Source organism: Oryctolagus cuniculus, chromosome 19 (genome assembly GCF_964237555.1).
Source record: "Oryctolagus cuniculus chromosome 19, mOryCun1.1, whole genome shotgun sequence".
NCBI lineage: Eukaryota > Metazoa > Chordata > Mammalia > Lagomorpha > Leporidae > Oryctolagus > Oryctolagus cuniculus.
The window spans coordinates 16,799,921-16,815,810 of record NC_091450.1 but is presented as its reverse complement, the minus strand read 5'-3'; the positions used below and the strand labels follow the sequence as shown (position 1 = coordinate 16,815,810).

The following is a 15,890-nucleotide window of genomic DNA, read 5'->3' as shown; positions in this document are numbered from 1 at the left end:
TAATACATTTCTTTAAGACATTACATATGATTCTTATTTGACCTCAGTTGTACCACCACCATTTAGAGCTAATCAATTTATGATCTAGCAAGTTCAAGCCCTTAAAATCATAAGAAATGGTGCCTTAGAAAGGATAGTTTAGGTGGTACAAGATATATATTTAATTCCTACTTTGTATACTTGTTTGAGAAATTGGTTTGTTTGGTGGAGATCAGAATTTAGTTAAGCTTTAAGTAAAAGGACTCTCCTTTTAGGAATCTGTCTTGTATGAGACTAAGATAAAGTATGAGTAGGTGGCTACTCATCGCCGGGTGTAGCCCATCCAAGGAGAGCTAGGCTCACTTCAGCCTTACGGTTCAACAGTGACAACCAGAGCTACTAGTTGATAGCTGACTGTATATAGGGCACTGTACAGATATGATCTCATTTTGTTCTCTAGAAATCTCTCTGTGTGTGCGCGTGTGTGTGTGTGTGTAACACTGTGATTCCTCACCTTCTGTAAGGTTCTGAGGAGCACCCATTTTTGTTCTCGCAATTAGCTGGTTCACCTGTGGTCCGGAAGAACTTGGGCAACTCAGAAGCTCTCAAACTTAGCAAGGAGGTGTCAAAACGAGGAACACAAAGCCACACTTCCTCAGGCAGCTCTCCCCAAACATTCTCCCTCCTCCAGCCCGCTGTTTCGGTAAGACAGGTCTCTGAGTTCTAACGATATGTCCTGAGTCCTTCCTAGCACTCAGCAATTTGTAATTATATAGTCATTGCAAGATTATTGGCAAAGAGCAGGCTCAATGAGAGTGAAACATTATTTTGCGTTCCTTTTTTTACAAATATTTATTTTTCTAAAGATTTATTTATTTGAAAGGCAGAGTTACAAACAGGGAGAGATAGAGAGAGAGAGAGATCTTCCATCCACTGATTCAATCCCTAAATGGCTGCATTGGCTGGAGCTGGGCTGATCTGAAGCCAGGAGCCAGGAGCCTCTTCTGAGTCTCCCACGTAGAGGCAGGTAACTTGAACCAGCGGTCCTATGGGATGCTGGCATTGCAGGCAACAGCTTTACCCGCGATACCACAACAACGGCCTCTTATTTTGCTTTTCAATCCTGTAAGTCCAGTGCCTGATGCATTGCATGCACTTAATAAATATTAATATTGTTGTTCACTCCTCAATTGGCTGCAATAGCCAGAGCTGGGCCCATCTGGACTTGGGTGATCTTCTACTGCTTTCCCAGGCCATAGCAGAGAGCTGGATCGGAAGTGGAGCAGCTGGGACTTGAACCAGCGCCCATATAGGATGCTGGCATTGCAGGCAGCGGCTTTACATGCTACACCACAGCGTCAGCCCCTATGATATTCTTGACATGAGCTAAAGTTGACCCAAGATTGCTGTGAGGAAACCCTGGGAATTTAGAAGATTCCACAAGCAGGTGAAGAAATGTCACGGCTGGCATAGAGGTGGTAAGATGAACCAGGTGGGAAGAGTTCCACGTAGAAAGGTAATTCAAAAAGTTCATGGAAAATGGAATTAAAATATAAGTTTATTTTGGTGCAAAATTTTTTGAAATGCCTTTTCAAACAATTCACAGAGAATGCATGGATTTCAAATTTTTTATTTCAAAAAAATTTTAAAAAGATTTACTGTATTTCTTTGAAAGGTATACTTAGAGGAACTCCAGGTGAGTCTCCCATGTGGGAGGCAGGGGCCCAAGCACTTGGACCATCTTCCGCTGATTTCTCAGGCAGGCAGCTGGATTGGAAGTATAGTGGCCAGGAGTTGAACTGGCATACATATGAGATATATTGGTGATGCAGGCAGCAGCTTAACCCATTACACCACTACGCAAGTCCCAATTTCAATTTTGTGCATGGATTTCAAAAATGTTTTGCATCAAAATAAACATCTTTTAATTTTATTTTTCTATGAACTTTCGAAGTACCCTGCTATGAAAGACTTCCTTACTTAAGATAGCCATAATGGGCTGGTGCTGCGGCATAGTAGATAAAGCCACTACCTGCAGTGCCGGCATCCCATATGGATGCTGGTTCAAGTCCTGGCTGCTCTACTTCTGATCCAGCTCTTTGCTATGGCCTGGGAAAGCAGTGGAAGATGGCCTAACTCCTTGGGCCCCTGCACCCGCGTGGGAGACCTGGAGGAAGCTCCTGGCTTTGGATCAGCCCAGCTCTGGCTGTTGCAGCATTTGGGGAGTGAACCAGCAGATAGAAGACCTCTCTCTCTCTGCTTTTGCCTCTCTGTAACTGTGCCTTTCAAATAAACAAAATAATCTTTCTAAAAAATGCTTTCCTTTAAAAAAGAACAGTCATAGTTGATAACTAAATAACAAGCGTTTGTTGCCTAATTTTGTGATTTAGGTTTGAAAATTTTCTCATACATGCCTTTCCCCTACTCTACATCTTTACTCCCTTGGTTTGAAGTCTTATGATGGGCTCTGAGGATAGGCACATTTTAAAGATAAGCTATCACGGATTCCGAGAGAATGTTTTATGGAGAGGAGCTTTGCAGAGGCCAAAATCACATCCTTGTTATGATAACCTTGATTGATGCTTTATGGCTTATGAAGCTTTCAGATCATCTGATGCTCACAGATGTATAATAAAGTTAACAGCTAACAATCAAAGTCTTCAGTTTATGGATTAGAAGGGAGGCTCTCCAAGGAGGTTGATTCTTACGAGTTAAAGTGAAAACAAAAGCAAATGAACATTTTTTTGAGTGCTTACTATGTGGTGAGGCATCCTCAGCACATCCCCATGAGACAGGTAACCATTATTGTTATTTCCATTTTACAGATGAGGAAACTGAGACTTGGAGAGGTAACTTGGCTCAAACTGCATAACCTAAGGAAGCACAGAGCCAGGCTTCAATCCAGTCTGTCTCTAGAGTTTCAATGATAAACAGCTATGCTAATGAATAGCATGGGTGACCTGTCCATCAAGTTCACTGTGTTATCTGTATTTGCCACTGAAGAACTTCTGCCTCCTGGTTCAAATCTACTTCTGGTTGATTTTTTTTAATGTTTATAGTTTCACTTTTAGAATTTATCAGTTAGAGACCACAGCGATGTTGTTGCACATGATTGAAATTATATCACTAAGTTCAGATAAAAATCCTCTACATTTACTGATTTAAAAACATTACGGAGGGGACGATGTTGTGGCATAGCAGGAAAAGCTGCTGCCTGCAATCCTGGCATCCCATCTGGGCACTGGTTCCTGTCCTGGCTGCCCTACTTCTAATCCAGCTCCTTGCCCATGGCCTGGGAAAAGCAGCAGAAGATGGCTGGGAAGAAGCTCCTGGCTTCGGCCTGGCTCATCCTGGGCTGTTGTGGCCATTTGGGAAGTGAGCCAGCAGACAGAAGACCTCTCTTTCTCTCTCTCTCTGTAACCTTGACTTTTCAAATAAATAAATAAATAAATAAATAAATAAAATCTTTAATATCCAAGTCTCGCTCTATGGGTTCTCGTATCATTATTTTCTTTAACTGAAAAGAGTACATGAAAATGCCATAATTTATGGCTTAAAGCCACAAGGCCTTGCCTAGAGATGCAGATAGGAAAGTGATCCAGCCAGAATCTTGGGCCTGTGCAGAGTGAGATATCTAAGGTCCCTGAACACAGCTCAGCACAGAGTGCCATTTGTGTGTCTTTCAAGTATCACAGCATTTCAAAGCGACATTGGAAAGGATATTGGCTTATATATGGCTTTCTGTGCTATCTGTGCCTCTTGCCCTCGCTACTATGGATCAGTGAGGTTTTAATATACAGCGGTGACATTCTAGTAGCTGAAGGCAGGGGGCAGTTACCAAGGGCAATCTGAACTTCTGCTTAGTATATTCACCCTTGCTGTTTTCTTTCCTCCTCATTTGTAATGCAGGAAGCTCTCTGAGAAGAGACAGCAAGGCTTCTCTGAGATGGATCGGAGGACCAGGAGCTGGGATGCCAGGCTCTATGACAAGGTCTGCTGCTGAATTTGCTCTGCTACCTTTAGGCAAACGATTTGCTCACACTGTGCTTGTGTTTCTTCCTGGGCTTGCTAAATGTAAATAACATGCACTTGAATATCTTGTGGTGATTACAGAGTATCTTAAACGTGTGGGTGGTTGTTTTTCCAGGCTAGCTGCTCAGGCAATAAAACAAAACCTGCTCCTTTGAGATCTAGGCTTCCTGGCAGTCCACCGACCCACAAGTCTTCAGACCACAGCAGCCACCTATTTGCTTCTTGCTCATCTGACACATGTGGCAGTGTCTGAGCTGCAGCTCAGCAGGCTGACTCTACAGTTGGGAAAAACCTTTGTCTACAGAAATGAAATATGCCACTTTATGCCCTCCTGTGGCTCTCACTACTCCCCCCTCCCCCTTTAAAAATATGAAGGCTTTCTTCTGAGAAAGGACTGGTTTATCTGGGATACTGATCCCAAGGGGAGGACGGGGAGCACTGACATAGTACACAACCTGAGTTATCTGGACTTGGCTACTACAGTTCCTTTTCCGTGGTTCGGGCCAAAGGGTTGAACTAGATTTATAGAGGCACAGGATCTTTGGGGTTTTGGCAAAGTGGTCATGGAGTACACTGGAAACAGAGAACAAAAAAACCCTGTGCCTCCTTTGGTTATAACCTGTGTCATATCAGCAACAGGCTAACCCTGTTAAGGAAAGGTGCCACGCTGAATTTCCAGACGATAGTGTGTTTGTAAGCAATGAGTTTGTTCCTAGTCTGTGGGTCATCACCCCACCATTTCATAAATGAAAAATCTCTGTAATGTGGAATTCACCAAAAGGCTTATTTCCTTTAAAGTAAAAGGAAATGTATTTCATTATTTCTGGTGCAGGTAAGTGAAAAGCATTTGCCGGACAAACCTTGGAAGGTGCTTAATGAGGGCCTAGGAATACGAGTATGTTACTCCTTAGTTGTCGCTGGAGAAGCAGCAGCAGCAGGAAGAACTTCGGACACAGGCACACGGTGTAACCCTACAGCTTTGAAACGCTCCTAGGTCTCCTCGTGCCGTAAATGATCGAAGAAACATCCGGGGTAAAGCTGCTCCCCCAAGCGAGTAAGCTTCAGGAGCGTCGGGTCCCACTCCCATCTGCCAGTTCGAGCAAACCAAGCTTGGGGTCTTCCTTCTTGGGCAGGGTCACCAATACGGCAGAACACTCATCAACCGTGCGTAGTCACACTCCTGCCTCTTAGAAACCCGTCGCCAGTGACTCGTCAGCCGGGAGAACCGGTGGGCAGGTAGCGATGGTGGGAAGGCGAAGAGGGAGGGAGGGGTCCATAGCATCCTTTCCCCTCAATCTCGCCTCGCAGCTTCCGCTAAGCAGGGTGGGGGTCTGGCTCGTGGCCTCCAAATGCAAACCGGAGACCACGCAGCTGGGCCGGTAACAGAACTGGCAGGGGCCGTCTCTCTGGAAAAGTCTCGAAGCAGGGTCCGCAAGTTCTAGGTCATCTCCTAGGTCAATCTACGCGATCAGGTTAAAAGTCCCACCGCGGGTTGGGCTGAGAGGCCCAGAGGCAACGGCCCAGGCGAAGACAGACCAGAGGTGCTGTGGGCACCACCGTGGAAGGGCAGGAAGCAATTACCGCCAGTCCTAAATACGTGAAAAACCCTCTCCGCCATTCCCAGCGGCCGCGACCGCGCAGAGAAGCGGGAACGCGCGTCAGGAGAGTGCGCGCTCCCTTTGTCCCGCCTCCCGGCCGGCCCGCTCATTGGACGGAGCGCGCGCGCCCGGAGAAAACGCGCCGCGGCCGCTTGTACGTGCTCCGGGTGGAAACTGGGGCCGGCTGCGGCAGCGTTCCGCGGCCGGAAGGGAAGGGGAGGCGACAGGCTGTGCGCCGGCCGCTCCTCCCCGCCACCCTCTCCCCCGCCTCGGCCCTGAAGGGGCTGGATGGGCAAGTTGGACGCGATGGCTCGAGCCCGGGCGGCGGCGGCGGTGGCCGGAGGCGGCGGCGCCTCCTCCTCCTCGCCCCGGCGCCGGCGGTGATCGGCGCTAGCGGCCGCGGCTCCCGATGAGACTGTTGGCGAGCTGGCTGTGCCTGAGCCTGGCGTCCGTGTGGCTGGCGCGGAGAATGTGGACGCTGCGGAGCCCGCTCACCCGCTCCCTGTACGTGAACATGACGAGCGGCCCCAGCGGGCCGGCGGCGGCCGCGGGTGGCAGGAAGGAGAACCACCAGGTACTGGCCGAGGCCCGGGCCGGGGCCGGGGCCGGGGCGGGGGCGTGGCGGCCCGGCCTTCCCGCGCTCGGCCCCGCTATTGTGCCCGGAGCGAGGCGAGGGGCACTGTCCGACCCTCGCCCCGGCCCCTCAGAAAGTTTTCCCTGCGTCTTCGCCGTCGGGCGCGGGCTCCGCGACGCCCCTGGGCGCCCGGCCCGGCCCCGCGGCGCCTTTTGTTCCCGGGCGCGGGCGGAGGGCGGCCCTCCCTCTCCCCTCCCCCGGCCGGAGCGTGGGCGCCCCGGAGCCCCGCATTGTTCCCGGGTCGCGGGCGGTGGTGGCAGGCGCTCGGCCACCTGGTTGTCCGCTGCCGGCGGCAGCACTGGAGGAACTTCGGGACGGTGTGGGGCCAGGGCTCCCGGGGGGCCTGAGATTGAAAAAAAAAAAAAAAAACCCACAAACTCATTACCCCCGATTCCCGAGAAACAACAGAACGAAAACCCGGTGCCTCTTTTTGTCTAGTGGAATCCTAGAACCTACAAAGGGTCCTAAAGAGATTCAGCCGAGCCTCGAGAGCCAGTTAACTCTCCCGGCTTATTCGGGTGACATTTTCCCTCAGCGCTTAAAAAAAAAATGTGTGACAGGTCTTCTGGCTCGCGTCCTTACCCACCGTTTCCTTGTGAACGTGAGCGAGATCGCCCTTAAACTTCGATTTAGTTAGCTGACCGGAACGGTTGTGATCCTGCAGAAGATGATGCAAGGGATTTTAGAACCGAAGGGAGCAACAGGGAATCCTTGAATCGGAGTTGCAGGGTTGGATCGTGAGCGACGCGATGTCACCGGTTGGGTGACACTTAACGAAGTATGTAACAGGCCAGCCGTAGAATTAGTGTGAGGGATTTCATGTTTGACCATAATGGAGTTTGCAGCTAACCTTAAACATTCGTGCAAGGGAGTCTTCTAAGCCCTGCCAGTGTGGGCTCATAATAGCTCTAGCATTTGCAGCTATTTGAGAGCACAGTAACTAATTATTCCCCATATCATCATAATTTTTATGTGTTCCTCATTTTCCTGTGTTATTTTCTTAGTATGCCAGATGTTCAGAGACTTTACACCCAGGTTGATTGCGTGTGTTTTAGGGAAAGTAAATGATTATCCAAGGAGATAAAGCAATTCACTTAGAAAAGGAACATTTAATTTTTATCTAGTAAATATTTATTGTGACCTTTTCTCTATTTTTAAAGGAATGCCAAGTTTCTATACAGTTTTTGGAAATCCCTCAGCAATTTGTTAGGCCATCACTTCTATGATATCATTAGAAATGTCCATAAATATTGTACACACTGTAATTGTAAAACCAGATTGATTGCTGTGAATTAATTACTTATATGAGTTACTTCTTGTGGAAACAATACTAAAGTTCTGTACGGTTAATTGTATACTGTTATCAGAATGTCACATATCCATATGGAACATGGATAATGGTGTACAACAATGAATTAGAAATGTCAGTTTAAACAAGCAACTGAAATAAAGTCCTGGATAGGAAAAAAAAATTGATTTCCGTCGACACGGAATTACGATTGTTGGTGTTTGTGAAAATATTTGACATGATTATTTTCTACTGCAGCAACTTGATACGTTTTCAGTGCTCATAAAAGATTTGCACTTTAACAATTGAAAACTTGTTTAAAAAGTCTGATTTTTATGTGGACATAGCCTGAGAATATCTCCCAACAGAGAATACTTTTTAGTTCTGTACCTTTTTAAAGCTGAGTTGGTCCATTTTTCGTGAAAACTAATGCAGGTTTCAGATACCTCATTGACTTTACGTGTCTCAGACACTGGCATGCGTTGGTGTGTTTTAATCAGTTGCTTTAGCAATTGGCAGATAATTCTTCAGGCTGAAGATCAATCTCGTGCTGAATATTTAGGGGGATCAACTGTTTTCCTTAGAATAATGAATCCAGATACTAATTTTGAGATGAATATACTCACATTATGAAAATAATTGTCCATGAATCAAGATTAAAATGAACAAAAGAAAAATGTGTATAGAAAAAAGTGTCGAGCCGGCGCCGTGGCTCAATAGGCTAATCCTCTGCCTTGCGGCGCCGGCACACCGGGGTCTAGTCCCGGTCGGGGTGCCGGATTCTGTCCCGGTTGCCCCTCTTCCAGGCCAGCTCTCTGCTATGGCCAGGGAGTGCAGTGGAGGATGGCCCAGGTGCTTGGGCCCTGCACCCCATGGGAGACCAGGAAAAGCACCTGGATCCTGGCTCCTGCCATCGGATCAGCGCGGTGCGCCGGCTGCAGCGGCGGCCATTGGAGGGTGATCCAACGGCAAAGGAAGACCTTTCTCTCTCTGTCTCTCTCTCTCACTGTCCACTCTGCCTGTCAAAAAAAAAAAAAAAAAAAGTGTCATAGATAAAGTGAATGGACAGTTGGAGGCCGTCCATTCTGCTTTGTGGGTGAGTTGGTGATTTGTTATGTTATAGTCCAGGATCTTGGGTTTGTCTTATAACTTTGTTGCTTGTGAAGTAACTTTAATGGTTTTTCCCCTTTCCCATTAATTGTTTTATACAAGGTCTTCTGGTGTTCATTTGGGAGTGTGGCTCCCATAGCCAGCCACATCTGGTTCTTTTGGAGTTACATGAAAGTAGAGTTATGGATTTGATTGAACCATACTTAGCACAAGTCTTCCTTCTGGTTATTTTATTAAGGAATTATGATGGAGAAAGCTATGGTTAAAAGAGAGGTCTTGGGCAATGCTTATTTATTAAATATTGCTGCTTAGTTAGTATAGCCTGGAGAAGAAGCAAGGCTCCTCTGCGCTAAAGTGGCTCCAGAGCTATCACCACAGCACCATTTTAATGACTTGGTGCTATGTGCAAGCTTCAGAACTGGGATTGTGCTTCATTTTGGGCAAGCAGGAAGCAAGGGCTTCTTTGAGACCAGGGGCAAGTCTTGTGAAGTAAGAATAGCTTTCTGTGGGTAAATGTTTACCAAGAAAAAAGTTAAAATACAGTTTTGTAACATGAGACTTTCATATATGATATGCAAGTTTCAGTGTCCACAAATAAAGTGTGGCTGAAACAGGGCAGCCACAGAAGTTTTCCTGTCGTCTGTGAGTGCTCCTGGGCTTCAGCCGCAGAGTTGAGTAGTTGCTGCTGTGTGGCCTGCATGCCCCAAATACTTACTGTCTATCCCTTGACAGAATGAGTTTTTCTAAGAGAAACATTCCTAGTGTCTTCACCAGCAGAGAGAGAGAGAGTGTGTGTGTGTGTGTGTGTGTATGTGTATTAAGATTTATTTTATTTATTTGAAAGGCAGAGTTACAGAAAGGCAGAGGCAAAGAGAGAGACAGAGACACACACACAAAGAGGTCTTCTAGCCACTGGTTCACTCCTCAGATGGCCGCAACAGCTGGAGCTGGGCCAATCCAAAGCCAGGAGCCAGACTTCTTCCAGGTCTCTCATGTGGGTGCAGGGGCCCAAGGACTTGGACCACCTTCTGCTGCTTTTCCAGGCCATAACAGAGAGCTGGACTGGAAGTGGAGCAGCCAGGGCTCAAACTGGTGTCCATATGGGATGCCGGCACTGCAGGTGGCGGCTTTACCTGCTACACCCAGCAATATATTCTTAATGACAGGTTGCAGAATGGGGAGGTTGACTCACTGGGGAGAAACAGAGTGGTGAGAAACTATTAGGTGTCACTTTTCAATGTTGATAGATTGAGAAGTTGAAAAGAAAATGATAACAAAAAGCTTTAGATCTGGTCTTTTTGAAGCATTGCACCTAGTGCTTAAAGTTGATGTGAATATTATGGAGCTCTTGAAACTAGAAAGGACCTTGAAGCCCACTAACTAGGTTCTTGGTAATAACAGTCATTCAACAGCTTCTCAATTGACAGAGTGAAAAAAAGTTAGAGAACTTGTTGGAACTAGACCATGACAGTTTCTCCAGGTGTAAAGTTTTTTTTTTTTTTTTTTTAAACCCAGATAATATTCAATATCCGGAATTGTTAAAAATGTAACAAAATTGCAAGCATATGTATATCTGTAACTTATTTTTTCCTCTTCTTATATAAGCTCAGAACTGTGCTATGCCACAAGCAATGATGGATTCAAGAAGGATTGAAATCATTTGCTTGCTTTTTCTTTTCTTTTCCCCAAATGGGAATATACTTGGACACAGTTGCAGCCAAAGTCAAATGTGCAGAAGGACTGATCCAGTTTCCTGTTTCTTTACCCCTCATTTACCTTGTGGAGGCTGAGCAAGTCAGGCCTGAGTTAACAATGCTTCAGGGCTGTCAGCCAGCTGGCCAGGCGGACCCTGACGGATTGCTGTCCTCTCAACTGCTTTCCAGGTCCGGAGGCCCCTGCACCGAATACTGAAGAGACTTTGGAAAGGGTTTCTTTCCTTCGTTATAACCTGTATTGAAACCCTGAACAAGTGTTTGACAAAACACTATCCCCTTTGAAGGTTCTGTGGAAGACCCTGTTGTTTAGATCCTTGAAGCTTTGTTAACAATCTTAGGGTGGTGAAATACAAACAATGAGTGAGAATTTGAAGGGAGGGTTGCCAGTCATTTATTAAAGCTGAAACAACTCAGTCTATATAAATGCGCTGCCTGTTGCTTTACACATTAATGGCTCAAGGAGATTATCAGGTTGGTTTGTATATTTACTTCTCTGCTTCTCTGTGTTTCGATATAAGAAGATGTCAGTGGCGAAATGCCTGGCCTGTTTTGGTTAACACTGCAGAATCTGAGAATGTGGTTTTTAGATCATAAGCTGTCAAGATCAGCCTGCTTGGTCTGACCGTTCTGTGTAGCAGAAAAGAGTGTGTTCATGGATCCCAAGCTGTGGAGCCTTTGGGGTGTTTTTGGTGGCCTTGAGTTCCTCGGGTCTTTGGTTGCCTGTTTCTTTTGAGAATGGCAGGTTGCCCAGACCTACAGTGTGGTTTTTCAGCATTCCCTTGAACCGCACTTCTCCTCCAGCCTCTTTTCTGTCCTGTTGGATGAGAAAGGGAAAGGACATGAACAGTTACCATGCTTCTATTGTGTGACAGGCACTCTAAATCTATTATGCCCTTTAATCCACCCAGCTGAGGTAGGCAGTGCCATCTCCACTTTCCAGAATGAAGGTTAAGGCTTAGAGAGATGAGGCTTGCTCAGGAGCACAGAGATACAGGCCGTGGAGTTGGGGTTTGAACCCAGCTTCGTCTGGTTTCAAGGCCTGGGATTTTCCCACTGCTTGGTGATGTTCTTGCTAGTAAACCTTGTGTTTGAGGGTAGGTGAAAATAGGCTCACCTTTTATTTTATTTTATTTTTTATTTATTTTCTTTTTTAGATTTTATTTATCTATTTGAGAGGTAGAGTTATAGACAGACAGAGGGAGAGACAGAGAGGTCTTCCAATCACTAGTTCACTCCCCAAATGTTCCCCAGATAGGCTGGAACTGGGCCTATCTGAAGCCAGGTGCTGGGAGCTTCTTCCAGGTTTCCTACATGTGTGCAGGGGCCCAAGCACTTGGACCATCCTCTATTGTGTTCCCAGGCCATAGTAGACAACTGCATTGGAAGTTGAGCGGCCCAGACATAAACTGGGGCCCATATGTGGTGCTGGTGCTACAGGTGGAAGCTTAACCTACTAGTCACAGTGCTGGGCCCTAGGCTTACCTTTTTTTTTTTTTTTTTTTTAAGATTTATTATATATTTGAAAGTCAGAGTTACGCAGAGAGAGAGAGGTCTTCCATCCGCTGGTTCACTCCCCAGTTAGCCACAACGGCCAGAGTTGTGCTGGTCTGAAGCCAGGAGCAGGAGCTTCTTCCTGGTCTCCAATGTGGGTGCAGGGGCCCAAGGACTTGGGCCATCTTCTACTGCTTTCCCAGGCCAGAGCAGAGAGCTGGATCGGAAGTGGAGCAGTGGGGACTTGAACCAGAGCCCATATGGGATGTCAGCACTGCAGTCGGCGGCTTTACCCGCTACGCCACAGCGCCAGCCTAGGCTCGCCGCCTTTTTTAATTTTATTTATTTATTTTTTTAAGATTTATTTTATTTATTTGAAAGACAGAGTTACAGAGAGAGGTAGAGATAGAGAGAGTGAGCGATCTTCCATCTGCTGGTTCACTCCCAGATGGCCACAATGGCCAGAGCTGTGCCGATCTGAAGCCAGAAGCCAGGAACTTCTTCTGGGTCTCCCACGTGGGTGCAGGGCCCAAGGACTCGGGCCATCTTCTACTGCTTTCCCAGGCCATAGCAGAGAGCTGGTTCGGAAGAGGAGCAGCCGGGACTAGAACTGGTGTCCATTTGGTAAGCTGGCGCTTAAGGCCAGGGCTTTAACCCGCTGCACCACAGTGCCGGCCCCTACGGTCACTTTCTTAATGGGGGGCTGCCCCCACTCTCCTGGGCCTCTGTGTGAGCATTGAAGTTAGGTGTTTATGCAAAACACTAGTTGAAGATTTTGCAGTTTTTGAGTTAGATGAGGATGAGACAATTGTTTGAAGTTCTGGCTTTTATCTAGTTTGTGCCTGCTTTTTGTAAAGCTTAATGTTTAAAACAAACACCTGTCGATGGTGTCTTTTTTGTTTGACACCAACCAGTTATCAGTTTCCATTACCAATTGAGTGTCCAACAGTGCAACCCTATTCTGACCCTAAATAGCCGGAATTACTTAGGGTCAGACTCTCTTAAGGGGTCAGTCCCACAAGCCTGTCCTCTAAGCCAGCTGTAAGTCCTTAGTTCTCAGGCTACTGGTGCTTCTGTCCATCTTGGTTATAAATTAGGGGGTTCCTCACCCTCTCCTTCAGGTTTGATAATTTGTTTTTACTGGTTTATTATAAAGGATACAGCCCAGAACAGCTAACTGGAAGAAATGTGTAAGGAAGGTATGGTAGGGTAGAGGATGGCATAGAACTTCCATGTCTCTGTGGTAAACCACTCTTCCAGCATATCAAATAATTAATATGTTTAATTAATCAATTAATGTTAAGCAACCCAGGAGCTCCTAGAACCCAGCAGTTTGGAACCTTTTTTCGAATAGGTCTCATCATAGAAACATGCTTGATTAATTCAGCTCCTTTCCCATACTTGGAGATTAAGGAGTAGGGTGGACAGCCTCTATCCCCCTAATCCTGCTTTGGTCCTCATCCTCAAGCTGTCTAGATTACTCTCCTACTCAAAAAACATCTTGTTAGCATACCAAATGGCATACTCTGGAGATTCCCAAAGGCTTTAGGAGCTCTGTAACAGGAACTTGAAACAAAGATGAAATATTTATTTTTTATCATTTTGTCTTAAAATCAAGAAATTGATCCTTTTTATTTTATGTATATATTAAAGATTTATTTATTTGAAAGTCAGAATTACACAGAGAGGCGCAGAGAGAGAGAGAGAGAGAGAGAGAGAGAGAGGGAGAGGTCTTCCATCCACTGATTCATTCCCCAACTGGCTGCAATGGCTGGAGCTGCGCCGATCTGAAGCCGGGAGCCAAGAGCTTCCTGTGGGTCTCCCACGTGGGTTCAGGGGCCCGAGGACTTGGGCAATCTTCTGCTGCTTTCCCAGGCCATAGCAGAGAGCTGGATCAGAAGTGGACCAGCCGGCACTTGAACCGGTACCCATATGAGATGCTGGCACTGCAGGTGGTGGCTTTACCTTCCACGCCACAGCGCTGGCCCCAATCCTTTTTTTTTTTTTTTTTTTTTTTTTTTGGACAGGCAGAGTGGACAGTGAGAGAGAGAGAGAGAGACAGAGAAAGGTCTTCCTTTTCCTTTTTGCCGTTGGTTCACCCTCCAATGGCTGCCGCGGCCGCACCGCGCTGATCCGATGGCAGAAGCCAGGTGCTTCTCCTGGTCTCCCATGGGGTGCAGGGCCCAAGCACTTGGGCCATCCTCCACTGCACTCCCGGGCCACAGCAGAGAGCTGGCCTGGAAGAGGGGCAACCGGGACAGAATCCGGCGCCCCAACTGGGACTAGAACCTGGTGTGCCGGCGCCGCAAGGTGGAGGATTAGCCTAGTGAGCCGCGGCGCCGGCCCCCAATCCTTTTTGTTTTTCAAAAGTCAGAGTTATCCTATCTGTGGGTTCACTCCTCAAGAATCAACAGTGACTGAACTGAGTCAGGATAAAGCAGGAGAGCTGGGAACTCAGTCCACGTTGCCCATGTGAGTGGCAGAAACCCTATTACTTGAGCTACCATCACTGCCTTCCAGATTCTGCATGTTTTAACAGGAAGTTGAAGTCAGGAGCCAAAGCTGGGAATCGAGCCCAGGTACTCCAGTATTGAACTAGGGCATCTTAACCAGAGTCTTGACCTCTAGGCTAAATGTACACTGCAGTAAACTGGTTTTCTATAACTTCCTAATCCTACTGGAGTACTCAAATCCTTTGTATGGTGGGGGGAAAAAGACTATTCTATCTTATATACATGTTTGACTAGTTGAGAGTCTCCAAAAAATAATTTCAGAAAGATTTTTTATGTATTCCTCAGTCTGATAAGCAAATATTATTTTATAGGAAAATTGCATTGTTTAAAAGATTTTTATTTATTTATTTGATTGGTAGAGTTACAGACAGTGAGAAGGAGAGACAGAAAGGTCTTCCATCCATTGGTTCACTCCCCAGATGGCCGCAATGGCCGGAGCTGTGCCGATCCAAAGCCAGGAGCCAGGTGCTTCTTCCTGGTCTCCCATACACTTGGGCCATCTTCTGCTTTCCCAGGCCATAGCAGAGAGCTGGGTTGGAAGAGAGGCAGCTGGGACTAGAGCTGGTGCCCAAATGGGGTGCCGGTGCCGCAGGCGGAGGATTAACCTACTGCGCCACGGAGCTAGTCCCAAATTGTATTCTTTGAAGGAGTAATTCATCAGTATAGGTTATATAATATTAGATGATGTTCATGTTCTTAATGAAGAAAATTTTAGACTACATGATCCTATTAGTTTACTTTTCGTAACTTAAAAATACCTAAGAAGAGCTTCTTTGGGAACACAAGGTCATTTCAGCTTAAAATTTGGAAATTACAGTTCAGGATCAATCCATAGTCTGGTGTCTGTGAAGCTAGTTGTGGCAGGTGGAGAGAGACAATCACAGGGTGAGCCAGAGGGAGGGAGAGGGGGAGAGGGGAAGGGAGAGGGAGAGGGAAATGAGAGAGAACCTCAGCCAAACTTGAACATCAAGCAAAAACTCTCATGAGAACTCAAGGGCATGCTCCCAGTGACCTAACGATCTTTGGCCCCACCTCCTTTCTGCCACAGTTAGATCAAATCTGCACCCTTGATCTATCTACCATTAGCATAAAGACATCAGAGATTAAATTTAAGCATCTGTGTGAGTTTTGGGGCTGCAAGTCCTGCTGGACCCGTAACACCTAATATTTCATTACTTTGATGAGCTAATACTTTCAAGCACACATTTGGAAATACTGTTGTCCCCGTGTTTGGCTATATATTATTTGACTAATTATTAATTAGTCTTGCAGTCTTGTTGCAAGGACTGAATATTGCTATTTCATTTCTACAAGTTATGTTTAGTTGTCACATCCTGTTTCATTCGTTGCATCAATAAATAACTGCATGGAATAATTCTGGTTTGATTAGAGTTTATTATTCAAAAGATTTCCTTGGTTGTTTAGTGGGACAAAATATGAGTGAGCTTTGAATGTAGATGCTAATAGGATGTGTTTGCAGACACTGGTCTCCAGCTGAGGAGTCCAGCCCCACAGTAGAGCTGGCAATAA

The 15,890-nt window shown here is 46.3% G+C and overlaps 1 protein-coding gene and 1 long non-coding RNA gene across 7 annotated transcripts in view; one reads left to right on the top strand and one right to left on the bottom strand.

Moving 5' to 3' along the window:
* LOC138847038 (uncharacterized) overlaps nucleotides 1-5,609 on the bottom strand; it is a 54,327-nt gene extending 48,718 nt beyond the window's left edge. For all 3 annotated transcript variants that reach the window (XR_011384656.1, XR_011384655.1, XR_011384654.1), the window contains exon 1: nucleotides 4,872-5,609. This is a non-coding gene — a long non-coding RNA (uncharacterized lncRNA). The remainder of the gene's footprint in view (nucleotides 1-4,871) is intronic.
* The window catches only part of METTL9 (methyltransferase 9, His-X-His N1(pi)-histidine), a 58,880-nt gene continuing 46,839 nt past the window's right edge, over nucleotides 3,850-15,890 (top strand). The window contains exon 1 of one of the 4 annotated variants that reach the window (XM_017342523.3): nucleotides 3,850-3,970. In XM_017342523.3, coding sequence (XP_017198012.1) covers nucleotides 3,926-3,970 — 45 coding nt within the window. In that variant the 5' untranslated portion in view covers nucleotides 3,850-3,925. Of the gene's footprint in view, nucleotides 3,971-5,796; nucleotides 6,184-8,611; nucleotides 8,628-15,890 lie in introns of those variants that run through there. The other 3 variants (XM_002711822.5, XM_008257874.4, XM_070064594.1) reach the window with 3 other exon arrangements.